Consider the following 13555-nt stretch of genomic DNA (forward strand, 5'->3'; position numbering starts at 1 on the left):
CTCTGTACTTTGCTCTGTTCATCTTTCCCTCGATCCTGACTAGTCTCCCAGTCCTTGCCGCTGAAAAACATCCCCACAGCATGATGCTGCCACCACCATGCTTCACCGTAGGGATGGTGCCAGGTTTCCTCCAGACGTGATGCTTGGCATTCAGGCCAAAGAGTTCAATCTTGGTTTCATCAGACCAGATAATCGTGTTTCTCATGGTCTGAGCTTGATGATGAGTTGGTTATTTGAATCAGCTGAGTAGTGCTCCAAAACGTGCACCCGGGGGGCAGGACCGAGTTTGGGAAACCCTGGTATAGACAACCTAGATGGGAGACTATTGAGAATGGTAGCAGACTGTATTGCCAGCCCTATTTGCCATGTCTTCAATCAAAGCCCGAAGGAGAGTGTGTGTCCACATGTGTAGAAGGAAGCATAAGTAATCCCATAAAGCACCCTTTGTTGGCTCTAACAGCCACCCAATCAGTTTGCTTCCTGTTCTTAGTAAACTGACAGAGAAAATTGTGTTTGACCAAACACAATGCTATTTTTTAAAGAACAAGTTAACTACTGACTTCCAGCCATAGTAGGGGAAGTAGGGGTGCTGCAGCACCCCCTGATCAATTGAAAATCACAAATTATATTACTCCTGTGTGAACTAGGCCTTTATTACTCCTCTGTGAGAGGACAAAAAAATACTCCTCAGCACCCCCAACCCAAAACATCTTCCCTCTGCTATGCTTCCACCATGTATATAGGGAAGGGCACTGATGTTGTACTGCACTAACTCAGATGACTAATGATTGGTTAAAAGACATGGATAAGAAGATGATATTTGGAGCTGTATTGTTGGATTTCAGTGCAGCCTTCAATGTTATTGATCATAAATTGTTATTGAAAAAACTCACTTGTTATGGGCTTTACAACACCTGCCATCATATGGTTGGAGAGTTATTTGTCCTATTGAACCCAAAGAGTTTTCTTCAATGGAATCTTCTTTAACAGATATGTACAGTGCAGTGTCCTTCAGGGCAGTTGCCTCGGGCCATTACTCTTCTCTATTTTTATAAATGACTTGCCACTTGTCTTACAAGAAGCTAGAATGATTATGTACGCTGATGATCATTGATTCCACAATCTACATGGCAGCACCCACAGCCATTGAGCTCATTGAGACTCTTTACAAGGAGTTAATCACCCATGCTGATACTGACTAACAATAAACTGGTCTTAAATACATATAAAACCAAAAGCATTGTATTTTGTTCAAAACATTCTCTAAGACCTAACACTGAACTGTAGTTGAGCATAAAGGGTGAGCCCATTGAGCAAGTTGAGGAAGCTGAACTCGTAGGATCAACATTGGATGGTCAGTTATTATGGTGAAGTTGTTGTGAAGATGGGGAGAGGTATGTTTGTCTGTTATATTATGCAATGCTCGACAGTAGTTGTTCAGGCTCTGGTCTTGTCCCATGGTGACTACTGTCCGTTAATATGGTCAGGTGTAGCAAAGAAAGACTTAGCAAAGCTGCAGCTATCTCAAAACAGAACAGCACGCCCTGCACTTCACTGCACACACGGACCTAACATCAACAACATGCATGATAGCCTTTCCTGGTTGAGGAGAGATTGACTACTTCTCTTCTAGTCCATTCAGTGTGTGTGACCTCCACCTGTCACTTACCCACACACGCCATGCGGGACATGTCCAGGGTGTATCCGTCGAAGCAGTCGCAGGTGTAGCCCTCCTGTACCCGCACACAGCGCCCGTTCTCACAGCCGTTCAGAATGCCACACTCTTCCGCTCTCAGGCCCTCAAACGCAGCGGAAGGGTCTGCAGCATGGAGGAAGGAGGACAGGGGTTAAGAAAGAGTCAGATGAGGATATAATTAAGCAATAAGGCCCGAGGGGGTGTGGTATATGGCCAATATACCACGGCTAAGGGCAGCTCTTAGGCCATATACCACAAACCCCTGAGGTGCCTTATTGCTATTATAAACAGGTTACCAACGTAAATAGAACAGCAAATAAGTAGTTTTGCATCATAACCGTGGTGTATTATATACCACGGCTTTCAGGGAATCACCATCCAGGAGCCAAACTACCTGGTTTATAATGAATGATAATGACTTACGTAATATGTGAATGCAGTGAAATGATGACTTAAAAATGTATCCTCACATTAGTATGATGACTCAAGTCTTAATTGTTATAATTTTAAATAAAATATTGACATTTAACTAGCATGATTAGATACATTAATTGATCATTACGAACAATGTCTTTATGATCTTGGAAGACCTTGGTTACACTGAAAATGACTACTATTTGTGCCTACCTACAGAAAAATGATTGTGGTCATGGCATATAGTAATTAATATGGACACAAGGTGGCAGCAACGAGCTATCATTGAGAGAATAGGCAGCTTGTCCCAACCTCCCCATTCTCTCTGCCTGTTTGAGCTTCATCAGTGTGTTTTACAGTGTGGTGGGGACTGCTTCACTTACTCTCCTTGTCCTCGTACAGGGCACCAGGATGGTCAGGGTGAGGCTCGTAGTCCTGGACAGGGCGGGGCACGAGGGCATCGTGACCATACGGACGCCCCTGTCCTCCACTCATTGCCACGTTACACATGGAGGCATAGTCCTCTGTGAGATAATGGAGAGAGAGACTGAGGCATGACCTTCTGACAGAAACGAGAGAGACATACATTTCCTCTAAGAGAGAGAAAGAAAATGAGAAACAGAGATTGAAAGAGATTTAGACGTAGCTACAGTTGAAGTCGGAAGTTTACATACACTTAGGTTGGAGTCAATAAAATTCGTTTTTCAACCACTCCACAAATTTCTTGTTAACAAACTATAGTTTTGGCAAGTCGGTTAGGGCATCTACTTTGTAAATGACACAAGTAATTTTCCAACAATTCTTTACAGACAGATTATTTAACTTAAAATTCACTGTATCACAATTCCAGTGGGTCAGAAGTTTACATACACTAAGTTGACTGTGCCTTTAAACAGTTTGGAAAATTCCAGAAAATGATGTCATTGCTTTAGAAGCTTCTGATGGGCTAATTGACATAATTTGAGTCAATTGGAGGTGTACCTGTGGATGTATTTCAAGGCCTACCTTCAAACTTAGTGCCTCTTTGCTTGACATCATGGGAAAATCTAAAGAAATCAGCCAAGACCTCAGAAAAAAAATTGTAGACCTCCACAAGTCTGGTTCATCCTTGGGAGAAATTTCCAAACGCCTGAAGGTACCACGTTCATCTGTACAAACAATAGTACGCAAGTATAAACACCATGGGACCACACAGCCGTCATACCGCTCAGGAAGGAGATGCATTCTGTCTCCTAGAGATGAACGTACTTTGGTGCGAAAAGTGCAAATCAATCCCAGAACAACAGCAAAGGACCTTGTGAAGATGCTGGAGGAAACAGGTACAAAAGTATCTATATCCACAGTAAAACGAGTCCTGTATTGACATAACCTGAAAGGCCGCTCAGCAAGGAAGAAGCCACTGCTCCAAAACCGCCATAAAAAAGCCAGACTACTACGGTTTGCAACTGCACATGGGGACAAAGATCTTACTTTTTGGAGAAATGTCCTCTGGTCTGATGAAACAAAAATAGAACTGTTTGGCCATAATGACCATCGTTATGTTTGGAGGAAAAAGGGGGTTGCTTGCAAGCCGAAGAACACCATCCCAACCATGAAGCACGGGGGTGGCATCATCATGCTGTGGGGGTGCTTTGCTGCAGGAGGGACTGGTGCACTTCACAAAGTAAATGGCATCATGAGGAAGGGAAATTATGTGGATATATTGAAGCAACATCTCAAGACATCAGTCAGGAAGTTAAAGCTTGGTCGCATATGGGTCTTCCAAATGGACAATGACCCCAAGCATACTTCCAAAGTTGTGTCAAAATGGCTTAAGGACAACAAAGTCAAGGTATTGGAGTGGCCATCACAAAGCCCTGACCTCAATCCTATAGAAAATGTGTGGGCAGAACTGAAAAAGCGTGTGCGAGCAAGGAGGCCTACAAACCTGACTCAGTTACACAAGCTCTGTTAGGAGGAATGGGCCAAAATTCACCCAACTTATTGTGGGAAGCTTGTGGAAGGCTACCCAAAACATTTGACCCAAGTTAAAGAATTTAAAGGCAATGCTACCAAATACTAATTGAGTGTATGTAAACTTCTGACCCACTGGGAATGTGATGAAAGATATAAAAGCTGAAATAAATCATTCTCTCTACTATTATTCTGACATTTCACATTCTTAAAATAAAGTGGTGATCCTAACTGACCTAAGACAGGGAATTTTTACTAGGATTAAATGTCAGGAATTGTGAAAAACTGAGTTTAAATGTATTTGGCTAAGGTGTATGTAAACTTCCGACTTCAACTGTATCTGAAACAAAGAGCGATAGGAGAAGAGAGAGACTGAGTTGCCTTCTGACCACAGTAGATATCAGGAGCCAGTGAATTACATCTGCTGCTGGCATTTCTATTTAAACGCAAAGAGAGAATACATGACAAATAGCTAATACGTTTGATAAATACAACACATTTCTGTCATTCTAAGAACTGCAGCATATCCAAATGTCAACATTTCCATGGTTCTTCAAAGTAATTACATTGCCATCATCACTTGGCTTAGAAGACAGAGGATATTTGACTAAACTGAATACTCTGGTTGTGACTAGCGGCCCACTTCCCTCCTGAATGTGTCTTTCAACACACAGCACAGCACAGCACAGCACCCGCTCTGAGCTCCCTCCTCATTGGTTACTGTACTGTGGGAACCTAACCCAGAGTCTTTCATCTGCACGCCATGACCAGCCATCCCCTACAGTCCCCTGCTAATCCCACGCACCTGCCTGCCTCCGCTCATTCCCACAAGAACGTCTACACAGGAAACACATCAGAGAGGGACCGCAGAGAGATCTGGATGGGCCTGATGAGAACAAACAAGTGTGTGTTCTGTTCTGGTCTCTCTATGGAGAGCAGCGGTGAGCTCACACACCTGCATCTGAGTTATTCAGTAAAGATCCGAGTGGGATTGGATCTTGGACAAGAATTCTTACATACCAAAGGGTGTTTCGCAAATCTTTGAAAACCTAAAAGTGACCCGGACTTCGAAATGGCTAATTCTGGTTTCTGTCAATGTTTCTGAATGAGATAAAAATGACATGACCAAAATAGCTTTTGTAAAGCAACCGGCAGAAAGAGAAGCTGTAGACCTATGTCGCACAGCTACAATGTTCCTGCAGAGTTCAAACCTAGCTTTCGTGACTTATCAACTGCACTTACTAAACTGTCGGTTCAACACTATTCTCACATAAAGCTACGAATTCAAACTGCTAGGAAATCACTCAAAAATCACATTTAAAAATCCCCAACTCTACCAGTTCCATCTTCCAGTGGGCTGGAATAGCAGTCTTATTTTATCGGAGGGAGGAAAAATATCCAGTGCAGAGCCCTGAGGATGGTCCTCACATGTTCCAGTCAACAAGTCCCCATAATGCACATAGCAGCCCTCCACCCTGGCAGCGTAGTGGGGACATGCATTAGCAACCAGACCTCCCTGCCTAGACACACTCCAGGTATTGGATAAGGGAAGTGGGTTAAACAGGAAAGGGGGAGTGGTAGAGGATAGAAGATCGGCACCAGGGCAGGCTAGATCTCAGAGGCTCCAGGGGACAGGAGCATTAGCAGGCAGCTGGCAGAGGCCAAACCTAATGAGGTATCACTAGTCATGGGTCTGAGGTCTGAAAGGTCCTGGTCCGCCACAGGAAGGACCACCGTCTGGTTCAAGCACTGACCAACATTATCACTCTGAAACCAGCTGTATGGGGTTCTATAATATACCTCACATGAGACTGGAAGTATTTACCTAGTTAGCTCTATTCACAATGGATAATAGGTCATGGATAAAGTCATTATAACAGAAGCGTTGATAGATGGACATGTATGCTGGTGTGGAAGGTTTGTAGTACCTGTGTTCTTGAGGGGGCAGAGGGTACAGTCCATGCCCCAGGCCTCTCCAAACAGACAGCAGCACTCTGTGTACGTGGTCTTTCTGTTGGCCAGGGGCTTGGTGCAGGTCAGAATGTCTGTCAGATTATCTGTTACCGTCTGCCAGCAAATACCCTGGTAGACAGTCTGCTCACCATGTTGCTCTGCAACAGACACAGTACATCTCAATCACAATCACTATGAAACACACAATATGATGTGACAAGTTATACAATCTCCATGAGAAAGACATTGAAAAAAACAGAGACAACATAAGAGCATGCTTAGGGTTTGGGTTAACCCTTGCTTATTTTTGCATCCAGTCTCCATGAGGGTTCTTACCTGCCACTTCAGGGGCAATCACACAGCTCTTGTTGTCAGAGTCCATCACCATGGGGTGTGTACAGAAACACATGTAGGAGCCATGTGTGTTCAAACACTCTCCCGCAACACAGCTAGACTCATCCTGACACTCATCAATATCTGCAGGGGGAGGAAAGAGAAAGAGAGAGAGGGGGGAGAGAGGGAGCAAGTTAGAGAGCGAGAGAGACGGAGACAAATATTTTAAAAGGTCCTGTTGGAGTTCTGTTGTCTCAGCCCGATTCTCTTAATGAAACGCAGTCCGCACGCTGCACACACACACACACAGTCATTTACACTCATTAACCTATCCAATTAAGCATCCACTCATATAGAACGGGGACAAAAATGCTTGCTCACACAAAAACACTCAGGTAAGGCTGACTTCAATTGAGGAATCAGGCTAATAAACTGCATTTTCTATTTTCCATTGATGAGAGTGCTGCTGTCGGGAGAGGTTGTGTTTTTCTCTAGCTGGAGGTAAGCAGGAGGTAAGCTTCTCATATGGTGTTGAGTAAAGCTTAACCATGTATTAGATCGTAGGTAGGTAGTTAGTTGTAGTTAGGTATTGTATTTATCATAGGTTAGTATTGTTGTTATTGTAGGTTTCCGTAGGTAATTGTAGGTTAGTATCGAAGCACGAGGCTAGCTAGCTAGCGGGTAGCTACTGGTAACGATTAGCAACGGTGGAGAGCTGTTTCCAATGTTAATGTGCTGCTACCCAACGTTTAATTTTTGCTGCGTTATGCGTTATGAAAGGAACTAGACACGGACATGAATTATCTGTTTAGTGTGCTAACACACTCTTGGCAGTTTGTTGTAACCAAGTATTGGTGCTAAATTGTGTGTTAATGGATGCTAGCTTGCTAGTTAGCTACGGCGTCATAGCTAGGTATCGTGGGTTGTTGTGGGTAGTTACTGCAGGTTGGCAGTGTCTTCGGCCGTGCCGGCTGTAGCACGAAGCGAGCTAACTAGCCGTTTTTCGAACAGAGTCAGAGTCAACACAGTAGCCATTGTGTGCCGGGTGTAGCACGAAGCTAGCTAGCTAGCCGTTCTTCAAACAAAGTCAACACAGTGGCCAATGCTAGCTACCCAACACGACCAGCTAACTGTACTGTAGTAGCTAAATACAATATACTTGTCCTAGCTAGCCAACGTTGAATCATTGCTGCGTCATGAAAGGAACTTGACACAGACACGAATGATCTGTTTAGTGTGTTATCACACTATTGGTGGTTTGTTGTGACCAAGTGTTTGTGCTAAACTGTGTGTTACTGGATGCTAGCATGCTAGTTAGCTAGTTAACACACTATTGGTGGTTTGTTGTGACCAAGTGTTGGTGCTAAACTGTGTGTTAAACTGTGTGTTATTGGATGCTAGCATGCTAGTTAGCTATGGTGTCATAGTTAGCTAGCTGAATAAAGTGGGTTGAGTCTATTCCTTTAAACATTGAACCGCTGTGGTTCACAACAATTCTGATTTCTAAAGGTGGAAGTTGGGAGAGTTTTTGTTCCGGGTGGTTCAGTGAAACAATTTTAGTTTCTGAGGTAGAAGTTTTTGGTGAGGGAGGCCCTGCTCTCTCCTCTCCCAGATGCTTAGCTCATTTCATTCCGATCTCCTCTGCATTTTTGTAGCCATTTGCTACAGCCTGTCAACTATGCCTCTGCCTATCCCTGTTCTCTCCTCTCTGCACAGGCTACACAAACGCACCACACCGCGCGGCTGCTGCCTCTCTAACCTGGTGGTCCCTGCACGCACCCCTCACCTGGAGTTCCAGGTCGCAGGCAGCCTCTGGAACTGCCGTTCTGCTGCCAACAAAGCTGACTTCATCCCAGCCTATGCCAACCTCCAGTCCCTCGACTTCCTGGCGCTGACGGAAACATGGATCACCACTGAAAACACTGCTACTCCTACTGCTCTCTCCTCGTCTGACCATGTGTTCTCGCATACCCCGAGAGCATCTGGTCAGAGGGGTGGTGGTACAGGAATCCTCATCTCTCCCAAGTGGACATTCTCAATTTTTCCCCTAACCCATCTGTCTATCTCCTCATTTGAATTCCATGCTGTCACAGTCACTAGCCCATTTAAGCTTAATATCCTTGTCATCTATCGCCCTCCAGGTTCCCTTGGAGAGTTCATCAATGAGCTTGACGCCTTGATAAGTTCCTTTCCTGAGGATGGCTCACCCCTCACAGTTTTGGGGGATTTCAACCTCCCTATGTCCACATTTGACTCATTTCTCTCTGCCTCCTTCTTTCCACCTCTCCTCTTTTGACCTCACCCTCTCACCGTCCCCCCCTACTCACAAGGCAGGCAATACGCTTGATCTCATCTTCACTAGATGCTGCTCCTCTACTAATCTCACTGCAACTCCCCTCCATGTCTCCGACCACTACTTTGTTTCCTTTTCTCTCTCGCTCTCCTCCCACACTACTCATTCTGCCCCTACACAGATGGTAATGCGCCGCCGCAACCTTCGCTCTCTCTCTCCCACTACTCTCTCCTCTTCCATCCTATCATCTCTTCCCTCTGCTCAATCCTTCTCCCTCCAATCTCCTGATTCTGCCTCCTCAACCCTCCTCTCCTCCCTTTCTGCATCCTTTGACTCTCTGTGTCCCCTATCCTCCCGGCCGGCTCGGTCCTCCCCTCCAGCTCCGTGGCTTGATGACTCACTGCGAGCTCACAGAACAGAGCTCCGGGCAGCGGAGCGGAAATGGAAGAAAACTAAACTCCCTGCCGACCTGGCATCTTTTCACTCCCTCCTCTCTACATTTTCTTCATCTGTTTCTGCTGCTAAGGCCACCTTCTACCACTCTAAATTCCAAGCATCTGCCTCTAACCCTAGGAAGCTCTTTGCCACATTTTCCTCCCTCCTGAATCCTCCCCCCCTCCTCTCTCTCTGTGGATGACTTCGTCAACCACTTTGAAAAGAAGGTTGACGACATCCGATCCTCGTTTGTTAAGTCTAATGACACTGCTGGTCCTGCTCACACTGCCCTACCATATGCTTTGACTTCTTTCTCCCCTCTCTCTCCAGATAAAATCCTGCGACTTGTGACTGCAGGCCGCCCAACAACCTGCCCGCTTGACCCCATCCCCTCCTCCCTTCTCCAGACCATCTCCGGTGACCTTCTCCCCTACCTCACCTCGCTGATCAACTCATCCTTGACCGCTGGCCATGTCCCTTCCGTCTTCAAGAGAGCGAGAGTTGCTCCCCTTCTCAAAAACCAACACTCGACCCCACTGATGTCAACAACTACAGACCAGTATCCCTTCTTTCTTTTCTTTCCAAAACTATTGAGCGTGCCGTCTTTAGCCAACTCTATTGCTATCTCTCTCAGAATGACCTTCTTGATCCAAACCAATCAGGTTTCAGGACTGGTCATTCAACTGAGACTGCTCTTCTCTGTGTCACGGAGACTCTCCGCACTGCTAAAGCTAACTCTCTCTCCTCTGCTCTTGTCCTTCTAGACCTGTCTGCTGCCTTTGACACTGTGAACCATCAGATCCTCCTCTCCACCCTCTCCGAGCTGGGCATCTCCGGCGCGGCTCACTCCTGGATTGCGTCCTACCTGACCGGTCGCTCCTACCAAGTGGCGTGGCGAGAAGCTGTCTCCGCACCACGTGCTCTCACCACTGGTGTCCCCCAAGGCTCAGTTCTAGGCCCTCTCCTTTTCTCCCTATACACCAAGTCACTTGGCTCTGTCATATCCTCACATGGTCTCTCCTATCATTGCTACGCTGACGATACACAACTAATCTTCTCCTTTCCCCCTTCTGATAACCAGGTGGCGAATCGCATCTCTGCATGTCTGGCAGACATATCAGTATGGATGACGGATCACCACCTCAAGCTGAACCCTGGCAAGACGGAGCTGCTCTTCCTCCCGGGAAGGACTGCCCGTTCCATGATCTCGCCATCACGGTTGACAACTCCGCTGTGTCCTCCTCCCAAAGTGCGAAGAGCCTAGGCGTGACCCTGGACAACACCCTGTCGTTTCTCCGCCAACATCAAGGCGGTGACCCGCTCCTGCAGGTTCATGCTCTACAACATTCGGAGAGTACGACCCTGCCTTACACAGGAAGCGGCACAGGTCCTAATCCAGGCACTTGTCATCTCCCGTCTGGACTACTGCAACTCGCTGTTGGCTGGCCTCCCTGCCTGTGCCATTAAACCCCTACAACTCATCCAGAATGCCGCAGCCCGTCTGGTGTTCAACCTTCCCAAGTTCTCTCACGTCACCCCCCTCCTCCGCACACTCCACTGGCTTCCAGTTGAAGCTCGCATCCGCTACAAGACCATGGTGCTTGCCTATGGAGCAGTGAGGGGAACGGCACCTCTGTACCTTCAGGCTCTGATCAGTCCCTACACCCAAACGAGGGCATTGCGCTCATCCACCTCTGGCCTGCTGGCTCCCTTCCTCTGCGGAAGCATAGTTCCCGCTCAGCCCAGTCAAAACTGTTCGCTGCCCTGGCACCCCAATGGTGGAACAAGCTCCCTCACGACGCCAGGACAGCGGAGTCACTCACCACCTTCCGGAGACATTTGAAACCCCACCTCTTTAAGGAATACCTGGGATAGGATAAAGGAATCCTTCTACCCCCCCCCAATTGTAAAGTGGTTATCCCACTGGCTATAGGGTGAACGCACCAATTTGTGAGTCGCTCTGGCTAAGAGCGTCTGCTAAATGACGTTAATGTGCCCTTGAGCAAGGCACTTAACCCTAATTGCTCCTGTAAGTCGCTCTGGATAAGAGCGTCTGCTAAATGACTAAAATGTAAATGTAAATGTAATGTAAATGAGAGGGCAAATCTGTTTTCCCTGTGTCAGTAAAAAAGTATGTTGCAGAGACATATAGTATGCTAGACAGTAAACATGTTTTTGTGGATGATAGCTCAACTAATACAGCTTCAAGGGGATTATTTGCAGGTGTTTTGAAAAATAAACCTAGTATTTGGATTGTAACTCAGCCCCAAAAAGAAAGACATGTATTTCTGAAATATGCAGCCACAGCAAACACATTAGATACACATCAGGCCTGTGGTTTCATAATTGCTGAGGAAATTAATGGGGGAAAAAACGCCCAACGGTTTCATCCATCCAGACATATAACTGAAATACACATCTACTCGATATTCTACACTTTCAAAAATACCCCTCCATCCCAAATAGAACACCGCCATAGGACTGGCAGTGGTGGTGGTTGGTTTCTAAATTGTATTATGACTCTCTAGTCCACGCGTAACGGGGTAAAACCAGGACCGTCTGGGGTAAAGGCCAAACCTCTGCTGGACCCTCCGCCCAGTCCCAGCCTGTCCAAATAATCCAGCACAAATGTGGCGGAACACCGCAGGCGGACCACAGGCATCTCGCGCTTGCGTCCCGGGGATAGGGGTGCAGTGTGGGGCCGGCAGAGGGCCAAGGTCCCTCCAGTGTGGGCCGGTTGGTAGTTTGGGACGTGCTGCCTGGGCCTGCTGGGTTTGGCCCATAGGTAACCGCAGTCTAGCCCTGTGTCACCCCCAGAGTGTCCCGTGTCCCCGCCCTGCCGCTCAGCCGGCCCTGACCCCACCTAACCCAGGGAGGGGCCCCAACCTACACACCCCGGCCCAGCCAGCCAACACACACACAGGCTGTGGTACAGTAGGACTAACTACTTTTAATGTGTGTGGACAGTTTAATGACACAGGGCTGTGGAAATGTTATATTAGTAGACTGAGGGCTATTGATTCCAATCTTTTGATTGTCGCAAAAAATGGCTTTATGTTGTGAGTAAATCAAGTAGGTTTGGGCTGAATTAACACTAACTAATGTGAATGACCTTCCCACTTACCTCTGCACTGCAAATTGACCTCGTCGTAGTGCAGGCCATTCTTACAGTAACACTCGTAGCTTCCTGGGCTGTTGAAGCAGAAGCCATCCTTACAGATCTCCTGGCCAAATAACGCACATTCATCTGCATCTGGGAGGGAGAGGACAAAAGGGTCTTAATAACAGCCTACACAGACACAGACACAGACACAGACACAGACACAGACACAGACACAGACACAGACACAGACACAGTCACATCCACAGACACAGACACAGTCACAGTCACAGACACAGACATGCAGACATTTTCAGTTCATCTCTTGCTATTGAGATAACAATGTATAAATGCAGTTACTTCCCCACTAAAGCTGAAGGAACAGCAATACTACTCAATTTCCAGTATTAAAACAGTCTCTACTCTTCATGTTTATAGAAAGGTGAGACCAACTCAACGCTTTAATGAGGTGAAACCCTGGAGAGGCTTAGAGAAAACCTCCATCAACAAACAGTTCTGTGTTACAGTACTCTACTCTTCCTTGTGTGTGCCGTTGGTTGGGCGTTGGTGTTTGCAACTGAGACCACAATCAGCTGTGCTAACAGATCCACTAATTGAAGACATATCCACACTGGTGCTCAGGAAGTGTACCTGGCAACTTGCCTTCCCAGCCCCCCTCCCCCACCCCCCCACCCCCCAACCCCCCACTCTCTCTCTCAGAATATACCACATGCACTTGCTGCCAGCCCCTTTCTACCAGACTGCCTTTGCTGTAATAAATTATACAATTGAATTAAGGCCGTTGGTTCGATGAATTAGCTTTCGTGCGAGGGGAACAAGCTAGGCTTGTGGCTTGTGGGGCTGGAAAAGGAGAGGGAGAGAAGAGGAGAGAGGAAGAGAAGAGGAGAGGAGAACAGGAGAGCAAGAGGAGAGGAGAAGATATGTAAGTCATAGGTCTCCAGACATCTGAGGCTGGCATTTCTGCTCTGTGACTCCAAGGCTGAGAGAGAGAGGCAAACCACAGCGAGAGACACACATGCATGCACACAACAAGAGCACAGACAGAGGCCTGCCTGGGTGAGAGCCAGCTGCGATGAAATTAATAGCAGCATCTCAACAGCAGAAAACAGAGTTCAGTAAGGCCATTCAAATCATGGGTTTGTTGTTACCTCGTTGTCTGATGTATAATGTTCTCACTGTATTCTCTGAACACTGCTGTTGTGAGCTAAGGCTCTGTTTAGCCTATACTGGGTCTCTGAGTTCACATACCTTTATAACTCTCGGCTGCAGTCACTCCAAACACAGGGTCACCAGTGGGGACACTGCCTCTCCCAGCTGGACACATCTGGGAAAACTGATCTGTTGAAGAGGTAGACAA

At 46.8% G+C, this 13555-nt stretch overlaps 1 protein-coding gene across 1 annotated transcript in view; it reads right to left on the reverse strand.

Moving 5' to 3' along the window:
* Positions 1-13555, reverse strand: part of LOC121553785 (latent-transforming growth factor beta-binding protein 1) — a 163456-nt gene that overhangs the window by 15444 nt on the left and 134457 nt on the right. Inside the window, exons 29-34 of the mRNA XM_045211486.1 lie at positions 13447-13536; positions 12202-12330; positions 6353-6493; positions 5992-6174; positions 2494-2634; positions 1670-1819 (exon numbers count right to left, since the gene is read on the reverse strand). Coding sequence (XP_045067421.1) covers positions 1670-1819; positions 2494-2634; positions 5992-6174; positions 6353-6493; positions 12202-12330; positions 13447-13536 — 834 coding nt within the window. The remainder of the gene's footprint in view (positions 1-1669; positions 1820-2493; positions 2635-5991; positions 6175-6352; positions 6494-12201; positions 12331-13446; positions 13537-13555) is intronic.

Source organism: Coregonus clupeaformis, chromosome 37 (assembly GCF_020615455.1).
Source record: "Coregonus clupeaformis isolate EN_2021a chromosome 37, ASM2061545v1, whole genome shotgun sequence".
NCBI lineage: Eukaryota > Metazoa > Chordata > Actinopteri > Salmoniformes > Salmonidae > Coregonus > Coregonus clupeaformis.